At 47.4% G+C, this 19,646-nt stretch overlaps 1 protein-coding gene across 1 annotated transcript in view; it reads left to right on the top strand.

Annotated features, from left to right (window-relative positions):
- DDB1 (damage specific DNA binding protein 1) overlaps window positions 1-19,646 on the top strand; it is a 50,112-nt gene that overhangs the window by 24,268 nt on the left and 6,198 nt on the right. The window contains exons 12-19 of the mRNA XM_056526751.1: window positions 2,219-2,397; window positions 2,732-2,895; window positions 2,994-3,101; window positions 10,367-10,574; window positions 10,683-10,778; window positions 10,894-11,005; window positions 17,648-17,771; window positions 17,858-18,022. Coding sequence (XP_056382726.1) covers window positions 2,219-2,397; window positions 2,732-2,895; window positions 2,994-3,101; window positions 10,367-10,574; window positions 10,683-10,778; window positions 10,894-11,005; window positions 17,648-17,771; window positions 17,858-18,022 — 1,156 coding nt within the window. The remainder of the gene's footprint in view (window positions 1-2,218; window positions 2,398-2,731; window positions 2,896-2,993; window positions 3,102-10,366; window positions 10,575-10,682; window positions 10,779-10,893; window positions 11,006-17,647; window positions 17,772-17,857; window positions 18,023-19,646) is intronic.

Here is a 19,646-nt window from a genome sequence, read left to right as displayed (position 1 = left end):
AATGTAGATACATAGACATCAACACAGTGGGGAAGGGGATTTATTAAGCTGTATTTGGTGCAGATCAGCCAAAAGTTGCTACATTTTTTGCAAATTTTAGCACATTTTATGCGATCTGTGTCAGGTGGGCGCAAGGTTTTATGTGAAGGGGAATGGTCCTCCTGCATGCCAAATTTCCAACAGTAAATTGTAGTGGTTATCTACACCATTTCTGAGCCTGCAGCAAGGGGCACCCTCACATGCACCTGGATTTATCACATGCACCTCTTGAATAAATCCAGTGCGATCCTACATTGGTGGGGGTTAAGACTAGTGTTTTAAATGTTGAGCTTAGTAAATTCCCCCCAGTGTACATGTTTATTACTTTTCTTAATGTTTTCTATAGCCAGTAGTGACTAACATAACCATTAGGGGTCTTGCCTGTTTATTCACCTGGTAGCTTTACTACATTTAGCCCTGAGGACAGATAAAGATCTAGGGACTCTCTTTCCAAACATGTTGTTCAGCTGTGAATGTAGATCTACCTTTATCATAATGATACAGTGTAGTTTATTAACTTACAGACATATGCTAGTACCCTGTAATGAAAAATTAACATACATGGAGAAGATTTTTTTCCTCGCTGGAAAAATCTTTTCTTTTTGACTTGGAAGACAAAAACCATGCGGTGTGTTCCCCAACGGTATGAGGAAGAAGTTTGGTATTCCAAAACCTATGCAGTTAAATGGGTTACCTGACAGGAGGTTTTTTATTTTTCAAGAATAATACTCATACAACATTAAATGAAAAAAACAAAAAACTGTACTTACCTCCAGCGCTCCAGTCCCCTGTTGTGATCCTCTTCCTAAGTGAAAGTGTGATATTGGGGCCCAATGTGTCATACTGCTGCACCAATGTCCGGACTAGCCAGTGATTGGCTGAGTATCAGTATAATACACTGGGCTTTGACGTCACGCTTCTCCCAGGAAGAGGATCGCAGTTGGGGACCAGAGGCACTGTGGGAGCGCTGGAGGCAGAAGTACAGGTTTATATATTTTTTAATATACTGTAGAATGGGTTGTTCTGAAAAATCCACGCTCCCGCCGGATAAACCAATCCCACCGTAAAACATCAACAATAACAAATTAAATATAACATTTTATACTAAAGTATATATTTTCCATACATGTAGCACAAAAAAGATATGGTCATAGGACAGTGATGGCGAACCTATGACACGCGTGCCACAGGTGGCACGCCGAGCCCCCTCTGTGGGCACGCGGCCATAGTTCTCCCCATTCGGGACATCCCTGTGTCCCGAAAGATCTTTTCGGGACACAAGGATGCCCCCGTTACCTTTCTGCGGCCCCACATTAACTTTAAAAAAGCTGGGGCCACCTGGAGGTAGCACACACAGGGATATCACGGACGCCCTGTGCGTGCGCCCATAGAAACAGCGGAGTGGAGCAGCGAGGAGGACGCGCGCATGGTAAGTTGCCTGTATGTACGTCGTCTTCAGTGCTCCGACCACCGCTCCTCCGGTCCCGGGACGTACTGCTATGGCCTGTAGACCATAGCAGTAGATTGTGACCCCTGACCGGAGGAGTGGTGGACGGAGCACTTAAGTGGGGCAGTAGACAGGCATACAGCCTCCAGCCATACACTGTATATGGCTGAAGGCTGTATGTCTGTGGGGAAGCTATACTGCACCTAATGTGGGGGAACTATACTGCTAACCTAATGTTGGGGGAGCTATACTGCTAACCTAATGTTGGGGGAGCTATACTGCCAACCTAATGTGGGGGACCTATACTGCCAACCTATTGTGGGGGAACTGTGGTGCCAATCTAATGTGGGGGAACTATAAACTATCAATAAAAAAAAAATACAAGTTAGTTTGGGGCATTGAACTCTGTTGTTGTTTTTCTTAAACAAAAGATGTTAATTAGTTATGGCAACTGTAGAAGTTGTTTTTTTTCCAAACTTAAACCTCAGTATTCTGATTTAATTGCTGTGCTGGCACTTTGAGAGGAAAAAAGTTGGCGTGCATTACGGTTTGGGCACTCGGGCTCAAAAAGGTTCGCCATCACTGTTATAGGAGAAAAGGATGTAGGAGCGCTGAACTTAATTTTAGTAAATTGTAGATGGTTTAACTAAGATATGTGTTACAATTTGTTGCACTACTGATCTAAATTGTTTTCATTGTCAATATTATAGTGAGCTTATGTTTTTTTTTCAGATAACATCCGCCTCAGTACGACTGGTTTCACAGGACCCACAAAGTCTGGTTAGTGAATGGAAAGAGCCACAAGGACGTAAAGTCAGTGTGTGCTCCTGCAACAGCCGCCAAGTACTGCTTGCAGTGGGCAGAGTCCTCTACTACCTGGAAATCCTCCCTGGGGAGCTCAAACAGCTCAGGTAAGGCAGGTTAATGTCTGCACAGTTCTCATAATGTCCTATCCTGTAATACAGTCTTTCCCAACCAGGGTGCCTCCAGCGGTTGCAAAACAACAACTTCCAGCATGTCCGAGACAGCCTTTGGCTGTCCTGGCATGCTGGGAGTTGTAGTTTTGCAACAGCTGGAGGTGCCCTGATTGGGGAACACTACTGTAAAATATGGGATGATTTTGTGCTTAGCTAATAGAGGTGAAACATTCCCTCCAATGTTCATATTTCCTAACAACATAGACAGGTTATAAGACAACCATTTTAATCTGCTGATCATGACTTCAGATACCTTCTTTTCCAACAGTTGCACTGAAATGGAACATGAAGTTGCCTGTCTGGATGTCACTCCATTGGGTGGCAGTGATGCCATGTCCACACTTTGCGCTATTGGCCTGTGGACAGATATTTCTGCACGAATCCTAAGCTTACCAGGATTTCGGTTATTACACAAAGAGATGCTAGGAGGAGGTAAGTCACATATTAAACTTTGTACAGGGGGAAGATTTGTTGCTTTTCATGAACAAGTCCTAAGAAGAAAATGTTTTATGTTTTAATCACTTTTTTAGAGATTATCCCAAGGTCCATCCTCATGACTTCATTTGAAAATAGCCACTACCTGCTGTGTGCCCTGGGGGATGGAGCTCTCTTCTATTTTAGCCTCAATACAGAAACAGGTAAGTTAAATGGCTGTATAAGGCCTTCTTTAGAGTGTTCTTTTCACTGACTGCTGATGAACATTTCATGGCAGTCATTAAAGGGCTTTAATATGATGGAGCAATAATAGCATGGTATTGCAGAAGCTCAAAGAGTACCTGTCACCAAATAAAACTTTTAATAGTGTTCCTTGTGTACTTAGCAGACCCTTTCCCATTCACTTACTTTTCAAATTATCAACATAAATACTGTATGTTTAAAATGTAATCGAAAAAAATGGCCACTAGGTGGCTCTGTTCTGTTCCCTGCTGCAATTAATACAGTGAGTTTGGTCTCCACCTGGCCTGGCAGGAGACCAAACTCAGGAAGTGCTTCTGGTTGCACAGAGCCTCACTGAAAGCTGCACAGAGCCTGAGGTCTTCTATTTATCACAGCGCTGCAAAGATGTGAGGGCGGAAGCTTTAGTCATGTCATGCCTGCTGGGAAACACCCACGTATTTATTTATTTTTTTTAAGGTTGGAAGGGGTGTTGGCAGTAGTTGGGGAACATAGCCTGAGGTAGTTTAGAGAAGGAGATTTTTTAATACTTACCAAGGATCCATTGGGGGACACAGACCATGGGTGTATGCTGCTGTCTCTAGGAGGTATAACACTATGGCAACAAAAAAGTCGGCTCCTCCCAGCAGGATATACCCGCCTCCCAGGCCCTGAGCTAATCAGTTTTAGTACCAGAGCAATAGGAGAGGACCGACAGGTCAAGGAAAAAACACGAACTGTCCGAAAACCAGAAGAAAAAATATAACTGAACACACCTTCGGACAGGGAACCAAAGAGAAACCCAAAAGGGCGGGAGCTGTGTCCCCCAATGGATCCTTCAAGAAAGAGATTTTACGGTAAGTATTAAAAAATCTACTTTTCAAGATCGGCTCCATTTAGGGACACAGACCATGGGACGTACCAAAGCCGTCCCTTGGGTGGGCAGATAAGCAGTCAGGCAGACGGCTGTTCCACTGCCGCCTGCAGCACTTTACGGCCCAGACTAGCATCAGCTGATGCGAAGGTATGAACCTGGTAGAACCTCGATAAGTGTGAAAAGATGACCAGGTAGCCACCTTGCAAATCTGTGAGGCCGAGGCTTTGTTCTGGAGAGCCCAGGATGCCCCAACAGAACGGGTAGAATGAGCCACAACCCTGAAGGGAGGAATCTTCCCCCTACAGCGATAGGCTTCCGAAATGACAGACCGAATCCACCGAGAAATGGTTGCTCTTTGAAGCAGGTTGTCCCTTACGACGACCTTTCGTAAGGACGAAAAAGGAATCACACTGACGAAACGAAGAAGTGATAGAGAGGTAGGACTGAACAGCCCGAACCACATCCAGCTTGTGGAGTAAACGCTCCTTAGGATGAGAAGGAGCAGGACAAAAAGACGGAAGGACAATGTCCTCGTTGAGATGAAAGGCCGAAACAACCTTAGGCAAAAAGGAAGGATCTGGCCGGAAGACAACCTTGTCCTGGTGGATCACCAGAAACGGAGAACGGCAGGAGAGAGTTGCCAATTCAGACACCCTCCGAAAGGAAGTGATAGCAAGAAACGCCACTTTCCAAGTAAGGAAGCGTAGGGACACCTCTCTAAGGGGTTCAAAGGGTTCACCTTGGAGGACAGCCAGAACCAGATTCAAGTCCCAAGGGGGAGAAGGTGACCGATAAGGAGGGGCAGCATGCGCCACTCCTTGAAGGAAGGTCCGGACATGAGAATTAGAAGCCAGAGGACGCTGGAAAAGAATAGAAAGGGCCGAAACCTGACCCTTAAGGGAACTGAGAGACAACCCCGGTTCCAATCCCGACTGCAAGAAAGAGAGAAGACGGGGAACAGAAAAAGTAAGCTTCACACCAACGAAAATAAGACCGCCAGGTACGGTGGTAAATTTTCGCCGAGGAGGGCTTAAGAGCCCTGAGCATGGTGCGAATGACTTGGGAAGAGAAACCGTGGGCTCTCAAAACCGCGGTCTCAACCGCCACGCCGTCAAATGCAGCGACTGTAAATTGGGGTGGCAAAGAGGACCCTGTGAGAGCAGGTCCAGACAGTGGAAGGCACAACGGAACGTTGTCCAGGAGCCTGACCACGTCTGCGTACCACGCCCTTCGGGGCCAATCTGGAGCTACCAGTCTGGAGCAAACGTTCTCCGCTTTGAGCTTCTTCAGGACCCTGGGAAGGAGAAGAAGGGGAGGGAACAGATAGGGCAGAGCAAACTCCGCCCAAGGAATCACTAGGGCGTCCACGGCTAGAGCCAGGGGGTCCCTGGACTTTGACACAAATGGAAGGATCTTCCGATTGTGCCGAGACGTGAAGAGGTCCACGTCTGGAATGCCCCGGGGTCGGCTGAGGAAGTCCGCTTCCCAGTTGAGCACACCCGGAATGTGAATCGCCGAAATGGCCGTAACCTTGTTTTCCGCCCAGATGAGAATCTTTGTCACCTCGGCCATGGCTGCCGAGCTGCGAGAGCGGACTTATGTACGCTACGGCCGTTGCGTTGTCCGACTGGACGCGGACACGGCGGGATTGAAGCAGGGACTCCCAAGGAAGAAGACAAAGAAGAATTGCTCTCAGTTCCAAGATGTTTATCGGAAGAAGGGCTTCCCGGGGAGACCAGAGGCCTTGAACCGTCCAGTCCCTGAACACACCGCCCCAGCCCGGCAGACTGGCATATGTTGTAACTACCTGCCAGTGGTGGGGAAGTAATGATCGCCCCTGAAGGGGGGAGCGGAGCCACCAGAGCAGAGACTGACTGATCCGACAAGGGGGAGAGCAATCTTGCGATCGAGAGACAGAGGAGATCTGTCCCTTCGAGAGAGAATCGCCAGTTGAAGGGGGCGGGAATGAAACTGGGCAAAGGGTACGGCCTCCATGGCCGCTACCAACTGACCCAGGACTTCCGTGCAAATGCGGATAGAAACTGGGGCCTGGGCCCGAAGGGAGCGGACTCCTGACAGGAGAGTCAGACGTTTGTCCGGCGGAAGGCAAATCCTGGCAGAGACTGGGTGGGAGAGGGGACAGACTTGTCCCGGTTGACCATCCACCTGAAGCGATCCAGGGTCTGGAGAGTGAGATCCACATTCTCCAGAGTCTGGACTCTGGTGGGAGCCTTAATGAGAAGGTCGTCCAGGTAAGGGATCACTGATGCTCCTCTCGACCGCAACAGGGCTATCACTGGCGCAAGGATCTTGGTAAAGACCCGAGGAGCAGTGGCCAGACCAAAGGGGAGGGCTACAAATTGAAAATGCCCCTCCGGAACCGCAAAGCGGAGGTACCGATGATGGCCGGGAAATATTGGAACATGGAGGTAGGCATCTTTGAAACTCCCCTTGTTCCATGGATGCTACTACCGAACGGAGAGATTCCATTCGGAAGTGGCGGAAGAGAAGATGACGGTTGAGACGCTTGCGGTCCAGGATTGGCCGCACAGAACCGCCCTTCTTGGGAACCACAAAAAGATTGGAATAGAAACCCTGAAAACGTTCCCCTGGAGGAACAGGGACAATAACTCCCTGGAGAAGCAGAGACTGGAGAGCCTCCCGAAATTGCTTCGCCAGAGAATGAGACCGGGGGGCCCGGGACTGAAAAAAACGATCCCTTGGGAGGGAGGCAAATTCGATTCGGTATCTGTTTGACACCACGTCCCTGACCCATGAGTCCTGAATGTGTGTGGTCCAGATGTCTCGAAAAAGTAAGAGACGACCTCCCACCCGAGAAAAATCTGCGGGTGGGGGCTTCACTTCATGCGGAAGTGGGTTTGCGGTTGCCCGACTTGGCCGCAAAACGGCCAGAACGGTTGGTGTCAGACTTCCAAGAAGGGTGTGCCTGGAACGAGGGAGCCTTCTTGTCCTGCGAAGGCGCCATCCCAGACCCCTTATTGGGGCCAAAAGTCCGAAAGGACCAGAAGGAAGAGGACTTCCTCTGGGAAGTAGAGCGAGCCTTATTTTGAGGCAACAAGGAACTCTTACCCCCCCCCCCCCCCCCATCGCCTCAGAGATAATCTCGTCAAGGCGCTTGCCAAAAAGACGGGCACCAGTAAAAGGAAGCTCAGTGAGAGACCTTTTGGAGGCGGCATCCGCATCCCAAGCCTTAAGCCACATGGAACGGTGGAGGGCCGCTAGGTGACCCACAGCAAAGGCAGCACAACGGGCTGACTGCATGGAAGCTGTACACAGAAAGTCCCCAGCTTTAGAGCATTGGAGAACCAAAGCAGACAGATCCTCTGGGGGGGATCCCGCCTGGATACCCTGACGGAGTTTTGAGCACCACACCGATAGGGCCTTGGACACCCATGCCGAGGCGAAGGTGGGAAGCAGAGAAGAGCCTGCTGCTTCAGAGGCAAACTTCGCTAAGGACTCCACCACCTTGTCCGTCGAATCCTTGAAAGCAGCCGCATCTGATAGCGGCAGTGTAGTATCCTTAGAGAGGCGGGAAATTGGTGGATCCACAGAGGAAGGGGAAACCACCTTAGAGGCAAGGTCCTTCTTCATTCCCGGGAACCTCTTGTCCGGATGTTTCCATGCAGATTCCAGAAGGGTGTCAAATTCAGCGTGAGAGCTGAACCTTTGAGGTGCTGGTTTAGCACGATGAAAGGATACTTCAGGAGTCACGTCCGAAGATCCTGGGTCCTCTAAGTGAAAGGTGTCTCTTATGGCCGCAACCAATGAGTTCACCGTTTCAACTGTATCCGAGCAGTCTTCTGAATCAGATGCCGATTCGGAAGCCTTATCCGCCAGTTCACCAGGAGAATGTGAACGAGTGGAGGCAGCCCTGGAGGTGGGCGACCCTGACCGGGTACGCGGCTCTGGCGAGGCAGAGCGGCGACTCCGGGAACGTCCTCTGGAGGAGCGCCGTTTGTGACCAGATGACACGGGGGGGGGGGGCGGGACCCAGGGGGGGACCCACGAGGGGAGCACCCACGTCTACCTGAAGACTCAATGGAAGAGTTAGAAAAGGCACCCCTAGTACGCTTGTGAGAGCGTGAAGTATTTGGTGAAGAGGAGCGGGGCCCTTTAGAGGGCCGGCGCAGGGCAGACCTCTTCAAGGCAGACACCACGTCCCGTGAGGCCCCAGCTACCGAACGGGAGACTTGAGTCAAGTCAGCCATATACTGGGATAATGAAGAAACCCATGCTGGAGGGGTGGCCGAATCCACCGGAACTGAAAGAGCATCCGGGGGTACCAGGGGGTCTGGGGGAGCAGTGGAGCAGGCAGAGCAAGTGGGTTCCGCCGAACCAGGCATTTTAGAATTACAGCTCTTACAGACAAAATGGTAAACTAATGCTCCAGTTGTCTGTTTAAAGGGAGGAACAGTTCTGGGTACGGACATAATGAAAAAAGAACTCTCTCACCCGAGTCTGTGTCCCCTGTGGCAGCTGCTGTGAGGAGAACTCCGCTCTGTGTAGATAGAGATGGAGAAACAGGCCAGCCAATAGCCAGAGAGGGGCGTGCCTGGAGCAGACGCACTGTCTGATTGGCCCCTGCCACCTCAAATTGCGTGCACGGCGCTGATTGGAGGACAATTTGCAGTAAGCTCCGGCGGCCCTGTGGGCGGAGCTATAGCGCCTCGGCCGCCGAAATGCCTATGAAGAAAAAATAGTAATGGCGCCCGCTCCTTGCCCCCGAGCGCACATGTCCTCTGCATATGCGCCCGCGGGGAAGTGAGCAGGCGAGACACATATTCGCCGGCAGCAGACTGCTGCCGAAAGCGAAAGTCGGCTTTTCATGCGCCCGAACAGTATAAGCTCCGCGGCTGTCAGCTGCCTAGTAAAAAACACACACACACATGGGTGCATAAGAATAAAATGAGCCATTCATTCCTAAATATGCCACTGCTCGCCCCAGAAATAAAGATAAAGCCCCTGGCACAGGCCAGCCCCATAGACCCTGAAAGGTGGGCCAAAAACTGAGGGTCTCCAGAGGTTGCAAGTCAGCACCTAAGGGAGAAAGGAATATATACTCGCCTCAGTCAGAAGAACTTACCTAATGGAGTCTTCTGTGAGGTCTTCAGTCAGCTTTCTGTCACCTGCATCACGCCGAGCTACCATGTGCGAGCAAGGCGAGCAGGGAAAAGGGGGACCCGGACCCATGAGGTTCAACCCCAGGCGCTGACCGTTGGCGAGAAGGGGTTAACAGTGCATATACGCAATGTCTGTGCCCCCTCACTCGCAATGGGGAAACTGAGCTGCAGTTCCTGAGTCCCCACCTGAAAACATGAAAGAAAAAGGAATAAAAAACTAACACATCCCTAACTAGGAAATTAATAAAACAGAAGACCTGGTCTGGAGAACTCCAGACCATGTCCACCTCCTTCAGACACTAAGCTAAAACTGATTAGCTCAGGGCCTGGAGGCGGGTATATCCTTCTGGGAGGAGCCAACTTTTTTGTTGCCATAGTGTCATACCTCCTAGAGACAGCAGCATACACCCATGGTCTGTGTCCCCCAATGGAGCCGATAGAGAGAGGTTTATTTGGTGACAGGTACTCTTTAACTGATGTGCATTTGAAAGGGGTTGCTCTCCAGATAGGCCATCAATATAAGATCTGTGGGGGTGCAACGCATGGCCCCTGACAATTATCTCTTTGAAGAGGCTGTGGTGCTGCAGCCCCTTGAGGGCTTACTAGCACTCATACTTTTATCACCATACGATTTGTATTGGTGATACAGGATACTGCAGCGTTATGTTCACTTGAATATGACATCTCTTGCACCATAGTAACTAATAGTACAGCAATGCAGGGACTATTACAAGTAAATGTTTGAGACTTTGGTGCTTGCATTAATGCTGCAGTTCCTATTAGTGAAGGTGGCAGTGGTTAGATTTGTTCTATTTATGACCATCTATTTTTGCAGGTTGGGTAATCCTTTTTAAAATCCTCACTAGTGCATGTGGATGAGATTTTATAAAGTAGGTGTGTATAAAATTGGGTGTGGGTTTAAAACCTGTGCAAATCCTTCCATTATACATATATTTTTTTCTGTGTTGGTTTCACTCCTGGTTTTGCTTAAAAAACTAATGGAAATGAGCTCCAAAATAAGGAACCTATACTGGCCAAAATACAGTGTGAGCGCCCAGCCGAATTCTGTATTCCGCTACAGTAAAATCATTTTCTGGGAATATTGCCACAAAAAAGTCAAATAAAATGCTGTAAAATCGTTCTGTGTGGTTCCAGCTTGTATATGGGTTTTTCTTGTGAACATATGTGGAATTATTCAGCTTATTGGATTTCTGTGTCTTTCACTTCTCAGGTCTCTTGAGTGACAGAAAGAAGGTGACCCTAGGGACACAGCCCACTGTTTTGAGGACTTTCCGATCTCTGTCTACCACTAATGTATTTGCTTGTTCTGACCGGCCTACAGTCATCTACAGCAGCAACCATAAGCTAGTCTTCTCCAACGTGAACTTGAAAGAGGTCAACTACATGTGCCCCCTGAACTCTGAAGGTTATCCTGATAGGCAAGTTGTACTTTTAGTTACATTGTAGGATAGGAAAAAATATTAGTTTTATTTATTTGTGTGAACGGTTTATTGTTCCTACTGTGTTAACCACTTTCTCATTTACAGTTTGGCCCTAGCTAATAACAGCACCCTGACAATTGGAACTATTGATGAAATACAAAAGCTTCACATCAGAACTGTACCGCTATATGAGTCTCCTAGGTGGGTTTTGCAGCAAGAAGAGCGTTGAACTGGATTTGTTCATTTCTCATATTGACTGATAAGAGATGATGTAAATGTTCAGGCTCTTAGGTTTTTATTGTCTTGTGTATTGCAGGAAGATTTGCTATCAGGAAGTGTCTCAATGTTTTGGGGTGCTCTCCAGCCGAACTGAGGTGCAAGATGCTAGTGGGGGCAGCTCTCCTCTCCGACCTAGTGCCAGTACCCAGGTTAGTAGAAAGGTTACCAGCAGTGGACTTTTTCTTAGATCATGTTAAAATATCTATACATTAGGGCTGCACGATATATCGGAAAAACAATCGCATCGCGATTTTTGCTAATTGCGATATGGCCACCTGGGAAAATTTTCGATCATCTGTTCTGGCTGCTTTCTCTAGGAGGCTTGACACTATGGCAACAGAAAAGTCAGCTCCTCCCAGCAGGATATACTCGCCTCCAGGTCACTGAGCTAATCGGTTTTAGCTTAGTGTCTAAGGAGGTAGACATGGTCTGGGGTTCTCCTCAGACCAGGTCTTTTATTTTTATTTTTCCTAGTTAGGGAATGTGTTCGTTCTCTTATTCCTTTTTCTTTCTGTTTTCAGTTGGGGACTCAGGAACTGAGGTTCACTGTTTCCCCTTTTGCGATAGAGGGGGCAGGCATCTGGTATTTACTGTTAACCCCCTCTCGCCAACGGTCAGCGCTTGGGGTTGACCTCATGGGTCCGGGTCCCCCCTACCTCCCTGTTCGCCTCGCTTTGAGCTTGGCTTGCTGCAGGTGACAATGCTGACTGAAGACTACATTCTGAAGATTTCTAGAGGTAAGTTCTTCAGGCTAAGGTAAGTATTTTTTCCCTTCTCCCTTAGGTCCGGACTGGCAATATCTGGAGTCCCCCAGTTTTGGCACCACTAGCTCATAATTGAGCAGTTTGTGGATGGGGATGGACATGGGGTTTTTCCCTCTTCCTCTCTGCATGGGGGGCACCTTTATTATCTTATGGATGGGGAGCAGTATTTCTGAGCAGTCAGTGTGTTTATGGGGCACAGTTATAACTTTCTCTACGAGTGCATTGCGCTCGTTTTACTTTCATTTTAGTTTCGTTTTGGCGGCTGCCGGTGGCGCACTCGCCTGCTCCGTTCCCTCTGGGCGCATATGTTTTCTCACAAGCGCTCGGGGCCGGGAGCGGGCGCCATTATTACTCACATTGTGTTCGGCGGTCGGGGTACATTAGCTCCGCCCACCCAGGCCGCCGGAGCTTCTACAGGGGCACGAACTGGCCACCAATCGGCGCTATGCGCGTGTATGGGAGCTGCAAGGGCCAATCAGCAGAGCACTTGCACCTAGCACGGCCCTCTTGCTATTGCCCGGCGTGTCTCTCTCTCTCTCCCCCTCTCTCTCTCTCTCTCTCTCTCGCTCTCTCTCTTTCTGACTGACTTTATGTGCAGTTCTCCTCACAGCAGCTGCCCTGGGGACACAGGCTTGGGTGAGATTGTTCAGTTTTTACTATGTCCGTTCCCAGAACTGTTCCTCCCTCTTAACAGTTAACTGGAGTATTTATTACTCATTACACCTGTAAAAGCTGTAATTCAAAAATGCCAGGTTCTGCTGACCCCATTTGTTCTGCCTGCTCCACTGCTCCTCCAGACCCCCCTGCCATTTCTGCCCTGGATGCTTTAGCAGACTCGGTGGTTTCGGCCGCCCCCTCCAACCTGAGTTTCTTCCCTCTCCCAGTCCATATCCGATTTGGCTCAGGTCTCTCGTTCTGTGGTGACTGCCTTGGAGAGGTCCACCTTGCACCGACCCTCTAGAGGGACCCGCTCCCCCTCTCCCTATGCTTCATGCTCTCAAGCGTTCTAGAGGTGTCTCCTCTGACTCTTCCCCTGGGTCTTCTGGTAGACACGGGCGATCCCCTCGTAGGTCTCGCCTCACAGCTCCTTCTGGCAACAAACGTCATTCTTCCAGAGGACGTTCCCGTGGTTGCCGCTCTGGCTCTCCAGAGCCGTGCACCCGGTCGGAGTCTCCCTCCTCCAGGGCTGCCTCCACTCGTTCACACTCTCCTGGAGAACTTGCGGACAAGATTTCCGATTCGGCATCCGATTCAGAGGACCGATCGGACACAGTGGACACGGTGAACTCATTGGTTTCGGCCATAAGAGACACCTTTCATCTAGAGGACCCAGAAACTTCGGACGTTGCTCCAGAAGTTTCCTTTCATCGTGCCCGACCGGCACCCAAGGAGTTCAGCTGGAATTTGACACCATTCTGGAATTGGCCTGGAGGCATCCTGACAGGAAGTTTCAGGGTTCTAAGAAAATTCAAGCGCGGTATCCATTAGCCAAGGACCTCGTCTCTAAGTGGACCCCCCCCCCCCATCGGTTGACCACCGGTTTTCGCCTCTCGAAGGCTACCACGCTGTCGCTGGCGGATGCGGCTGCCTTCAAGGATCCGGCAGACAAGAAGGTAGAGACCTTAGCGAAGTATGCCTTCGCAGCAGCGGCTTCCGCCCAGCTTCCTGCCTTCGCTTCTGCCTGGGTGTCGAAGGCCCTTTCGGTTTGGTATTCCCAACTCAGTCAGGGTATTCTTTCAGGATCCCCTACGGAGGAATTGTCGGCTCTAGATCTTCAATGTTCTAAAGCCGGAGATTTTTTGTGTTCTGCTTCCATGTAGTCGGCCCGCTGTGCTGCCTCTGGCACTGGGAACCTGGTAGCCCTCCGTCGCTCCATATGGCTTAAGGCATGGAACGCGGATGCCGCCTCCAAGAAATCTCTCACTGAAATCCCGTTTACCGGTTCCTCTGCTTTTTGGCAAGCGCCTTGATGAGATTATCTCAGAGGCAAGAGTTCCTTACTGCCCCAAAACAAGGCTAGCACTTCTTCCCGTAGTAAGTTCTCTTCTTTCCGGTCCTTTCGGACTTTTGGTTCCAATAAAGGGTCTGGGCAGGCGCCTGCGCGGGACAAAAAGGTTCCTGCCTTCCGGGCGCGCCCCTCTTGGAAGTCGGACAACCGTTCCGGCCTTTTGGCGGCCAAATCGGGAACCCGCAAACCAACCTTTACATGAAGGGATGCCCCCACCGGCAGATTTTTCTCGGGTGGGAGTTTGTCTCTTGTTCTTTCAAGACGTCTGGACCGCGCACATTCAGGACTCCTGGGTCAGGGACGTGGTGTCAAACGGATACCTGATAGAATTTGCCTCCCTTCCGAGGGATCGGGCCCCCCGGTCTCCTTCACTAGCGAGGGAATTTCGGGGAGGCTCTTCAGTCCCTTCTTATCCAGGGGGTCATTGTCCCTGTTCCTTCCGGGGAACGGTTTCGGGGTTTTTATTCCAATCTTTTCGTGGTACCCAAGAAAGGTCGGTTCTGTGCGGCCAATGTTGGATCTCAAGCGTCTCAACCAACATCTTCTAATCCGTCATTTCCGTATGGAAGCTCTCCGTTCGGTGGTGGCGTCCATGGATCAAGGGGAGTTTCATACATATTGCTGTTCTCCTATATTGTATGTATTTTTTCCATATATATTACATTGTGAAAAGTAGGGTCCCCCCCTATGGACTTTCTGCATAGCAAGAGCAAGGTTGAGCTGTGACATAACCTGTGCAGGAAATGGGGCATATGATGTCATCTGCAGCAACTGTGGGGTGTTTCATGTGCTAGTTTTTGCCTAATGGTGCAGTGTCCCTCCCTTCCAGTCTTCTCTTTAAAAAAATAAAAAAAGGGGTAAATGGGGAGGTTATTTTCCAAGATTTTAGGAAATAAATCAGACTGGAATTGAAATTCTGCTCTCTGCGTTTTTACTGAGATGGACTCAGAATATGTAAATTTGTTTTTCCTGTTGAATAATTTGCATGTTGGTCACTGCTTGTCCTTTGCTTTAGCAAGCTATAATTCGTTGAAGGGGTACTCTGGTGGAAAATCATTTTTTTTTTTTTTAATCAACTGGTGCCGGAAAGTTATACAGATTTGTAAATTACTTCTTAATCCTCCCGGTACTTATCAGCTGCTATATGCTCCACAGGAAGTTCTTTTCTTTTGAATTTATTTTCTGTCTGAGCACAATGCTCTCTGTTGACACCTCTGTCCATGCCAGGAACTGTCCAGAGCAGTAGCAAATCCCCATAGCAAACCTATCCTGCTCTGGAGAGTTCCTAACACTGACAGAGGTGTCAGCAGAGAGCACTGTGGTCAGACAGAAAATAAATTAAAAAAGAAAAGAGCTTCCACTGGAGCATACAGCAGCTGATAAGTACTGGAAGGATTAAGATTTTTAAATAGAAGTAATTTACACACAAAAAAAAAAGTTTTCCACTGGAGTACCCCTTTAAGGAGAGTCTGCGGGTTGTTTCTGTGGGGCGATTCATGAGCAAACTGACTGAATATGTATCTTTCTGCAATGCCAGTCATCATAGCTTGTATCATGAACTGGTAAGAGGTGCACAAAATGTACTAATATTGTACAGTACATTCCCAGCATGGAAGAAGATCTGTATGCATTGTTATGCAAGGCGTAATGAAGTGTATGACATGACACTATATTTAGTTGTGTGTTTATTTTTATTTTTTTTACTTTTGGCTTTAGTTGCTGTTTTAAAATTATAATTTAGGAAATTGGCCTATGAATAAAACTGCCAAGGTTTGAATAGACCTATCCCCTTTACAGCACCAGTTTATTATCCGTCTGACAGCAGTGGTCAGGCTCTGTTCACATGATATCTTATTCTGTTAAGCAGTGTTTCCCAACCAGGGTGCCTCCAGCTGTTGCAAAACTACAACTCCCAGCATGCCCGGACAGCTGTTGGCTGTCCGGGCATGCTGTGAGTTGTAGTTTTACAACAGCTGGAGGCACCCTGGTTGGGAAATACTGCCGTAAAGTATGCTACTGTATAGTCACAAACATGGCTACACAGTTAGAATCTAACTTTTTTACTACAACTCCCAGCATGCCTGACTGTTCTCTGCCCACCCAAGGGACGGCTTTGGTACGTCCCATGGTCTGTGTCCCCCAATGGAGCCGATAGAGAAAAGGAGATTTTGTGCTTACCGTTAAATCTCTTTCTCGAAGGATCCATTGGGGGACACAGCTCCCGCCCTTTTCGGTTATCTGTCCGAGGGAGTATTCAGTTATTTTTTCTTCTGGTTCTCGGACAGTTCTTGGTCTTTCTCTTGACCTGTCGGTCCTCTCCTATTGCTCTGGGACTAAAACTGATTAGCTCAGTGACCTGGAGGCGGGTATATCCTGCTGGGAGGAGTCGACTTTTCTGTTGCCATAGTTTCAAGCCTCCTAGAGACAGCAGCATACACCCATGGTCTGTGTCCCCCAATGGATCCTTCCAGAAAGAGATTTTACGGTAAGCACAAAAATCTCCTTTTTAATAAGTCAGTGTTTGCCGACCAGGGTGCCTCAAGCTGTTGCAAAACTAGAACTCCCAGCATGCCCGGACAGCCAAAGGCTGTCAGGGCATGCTGGGAGTTGTAGTTTCACAACAGCTTGAGGCACCCTGGTAGAGAAACACTGTGCTAAGTAAGAAGTGCAGGAAGAAACAAAAAAAAACCTTCTGCTCACCTACTCCTAGTCTCTGCAGATGCCGTTCCCCTCCGTGCGGTCCGGTGTCTCCTCTCTTCTCCATACAAGGACCTTTCCCTTTTCAGCCAATCACTGGCCGAAGTGGTGTCACGTGTCAAGCCAGTGATTGGCTGATGGGAAAAGGTCTTTTTCGGCTGCAAACACACTAGGTTTCCAAGATCCATCGGGAGATTTGAAAAGTGTCTGGAGAAACCAGTGTGTTTGCAGTACAAAAAGCTACCTATTGGGGGAGAGACATGTGACCATGGGGGGAGAATGTGGCGGGGGGATGTGAAATGGGGAGATTTCACCGTTTATTATATCGCATCGCATATCGAAATCGCAATATTTAGGCCCATATTTAGGCCCATAAACAGTCGCACGGTTTTCTCCATATCGTGCAGCCCTACTATATATCTAAAGCATATTAGTGGGATATTTATGGTTGTTAATTAAATCTCTAGCCGGGAGATAATGCTAAATGTTTAAACTCCTAGATGTATGTATACATACATATGTGTGTGTGTATATAAACAATAAATATATATATATATATATATATATATATAATATGTATGGTTGAATAAAGCCACACACTTTTTTTTCACAGATTCCTTGAGTGCTGCTGTTTTCACTATATATATATATATATATATATATATATATTAAATATATATATAAAATATATATATATTAAATATATATATATATATATATATATATATATATATATATTAAATATATATATAATATAAATTATGAAATTGTTTGTATAGAAAGCTATGCAATTTACCTTGTTTCACTTGTTCTGTTAGTTCCTTTGTGGTCACTAGAGATGAGCAAATTTACAGTAAATTCGATTCGTCACGAACTTCTCGGCTCGGCAGTTGATGATTTATCCTGCATAAATTAGTTCAGCTTTCAGGTGCTCCCGTGGGCTGGAATAGGTGGATACAGTCCTAGGAGACTCTTTCCTAGGAATGTATCCACCTTTTCCAGCCCACGGGAGCACCTGAAGGCTGAACTAATTTACGCAGGAAAAGTCATCAACTGCTGAGCCGAGAAGTTTGTGACGAATCGAATTTACTGTAAATTTGCTCATCTCTAGTGGTCACCTCTGGAGTTGGAGTATTGCTTGTCAGCTGTCTTAACTTAGTCATGTACTGTGTAGTAAATTAATTGTTTGCATAGATTATTCATTGCAGGGCCAACAGAATACCTAATAAATACACCAACAAACTCCGCTTGAGTATATAGGAATGTAGAATATAGTGGCTCCACATTATATTTTGCTTTCAACATATCTTATTTTCTTCTAGGCCCTTTCCTCCAGTGTGAGCAGTAGTAAGCTGTTTTCGGGGAGCACATCACCCCACGAAACCTCATTTGGAGAAGAAATAGAGGTCCATAACCTTCTCATCATAGATCAACACACATTTGAAGGTAGAGAATTGAGCCAGTTTAATAAGAACCCTTCCTAGTTGTGTATTTGTAGCAAGGCTTATTCTTGTTTTGCTTTATTTTCAAAGTGCTGCACACGCATCAGTTCCTGCAGAATGAGTACACACTCAGCTTAGTGTCCTGTAAGCTGGGAAAGGATCCAAGCACTTATTTCATTGTGGGCACTGCCATGGTGTACCCAGATGAGGCAGAACCAAAGCAAGGAAGGATTGTGGTTTTCCAATATTCTGATGGTGAGAAAAGACACATTTTTCTACTCTTGAATGGGTGACTGTATTTTAGCACCTTTTTGTTATCAGAACAATAACCTATTGTTACTCTGATGGGCTCATTTGCCCATTCCTTGCTGTGTCTCACTTTCCAAGCCGTCTTCTCATTGGACATATTCACTTTTTTTATTAGCACCATCAGAGAGATAACAACAAACAGGTTACTTTGGGGAATTTGGCTCGGCCACCTATTACATGGCTGGCTCCAATTTTTCATCAAGTTAACATCTGATCTCAGAACCGGCTTCCTGATGAAATGGTACTATATTGACAAGACCACCCAGAATATCCACAAGGCTCACAAAAGCGGCTTCCTTAACATCTAGAGGACACAGGATACACATCTGCCCTGCGCTGATCTTACTTTGAAGTCAGTGAGAAAAGGCTGTTATAAGCAGCCAGGGCTCAACGCTAATGGCGGGCATCAATTATCAATGCATGGCATTTACCCTTTAGATCCCACAATAAAAGTCGATTGGGGAATCTAAAATTTGTGTGTTGTTGGGTTAGGGTGGCTTATCAACTGAGACTACAGCTGAAGGTCCCTTACAGTGCTCTGTGTTTTTGGAGCGGCTCTCAAAATGTATGGGCAGCCTGTGTAAGTGGAGTGCCGAAAACACTGATCAGTGCTATGGAGCAGCATTCCACTATGGGGACTAAAAAATAAAATGTTAAAAGAATTGTAAATGTGAATACCCCCCCCCCCCCCCCCCACACACACACACACACACACACACACACACACAAATAAAAGTTCACCCCCCTTTTCACATATTTCAAATAATGTAAATAAACGTATTCTTGGTATTGTCACGTGCGGAAATGTCAGAACTACTAAATATAACTTTAATGAAACCGCACCTGGAATTTTTCTGTTCTTTTTGTTTGTTATTTCAACTTTTCACAAAATCCTTCCCCCCCCCCCCCCCCCCTTTTTTTGTTTGCCATGTTCTGACAAGCACAATTTTTTTTTATTTTTCGCCCAACGCCATTGTGTTAGGGATTATTTTTTGCAGGGCGAGCTGTACTTTTTATTGGTACCATTTTTGCAATACTTGCTACCTTTTCATCTTTTTCCTCCACGTTTTGGATTTGCATTATTTTTTTTTTGTCGTTCACCATGCGGGATAAAGAACATTATTGTTTTATTGTTCAAGTCATAATGAACGTGGCAAAACCGATCACCTTTTGGTGATGATATAGGATTTTATTACATTTTTTTTACACTTTATTGATTTACTGAAAAAAATATATATATTTTAGCATTTTTCACTTTTTGCAGGTTATACTAAGCTGCACATCTGTACTGCGGCATAGTATAACTGTCAATATACACTGACATGCAGCCTGTGCGATCCTGCCTATGGCTGGACCTCACAGGCTGCTGTACTAGGCAGACAGGAGGCAATGGCAACCAAAAGGATCCCGCTTAATGCTGCAGAGACCGGGGAGATCCCGATCTCGGCAGCTGTGGCAGGACCCCGTCCATGATTGATATGACTGTCCCGCCTGCAATCTCCTGCAGCACATCGCCAGGCATATGCATATGTCCAGTTGATTAAACATGTCAGCAACTGGGACGTATGCA

Source organism: Hyla sarda, chromosome 6, assembly GCF_029499605.1.
Source record: "Hyla sarda isolate aHylSar1 chromosome 6, aHylSar1.hap1, whole genome shotgun sequence".
Classification (NCBI taxonomy): domain Eukaryota; kingdom Metazoa; phylum Chordata; class Amphibia; order Anura; family Hylidae; genus Hyla; species Hyla sarda.
Note: the sequence above shows the minus strand (reverse complement) of the source record. Positions and strands in the feature narration are given on the sequence as shown.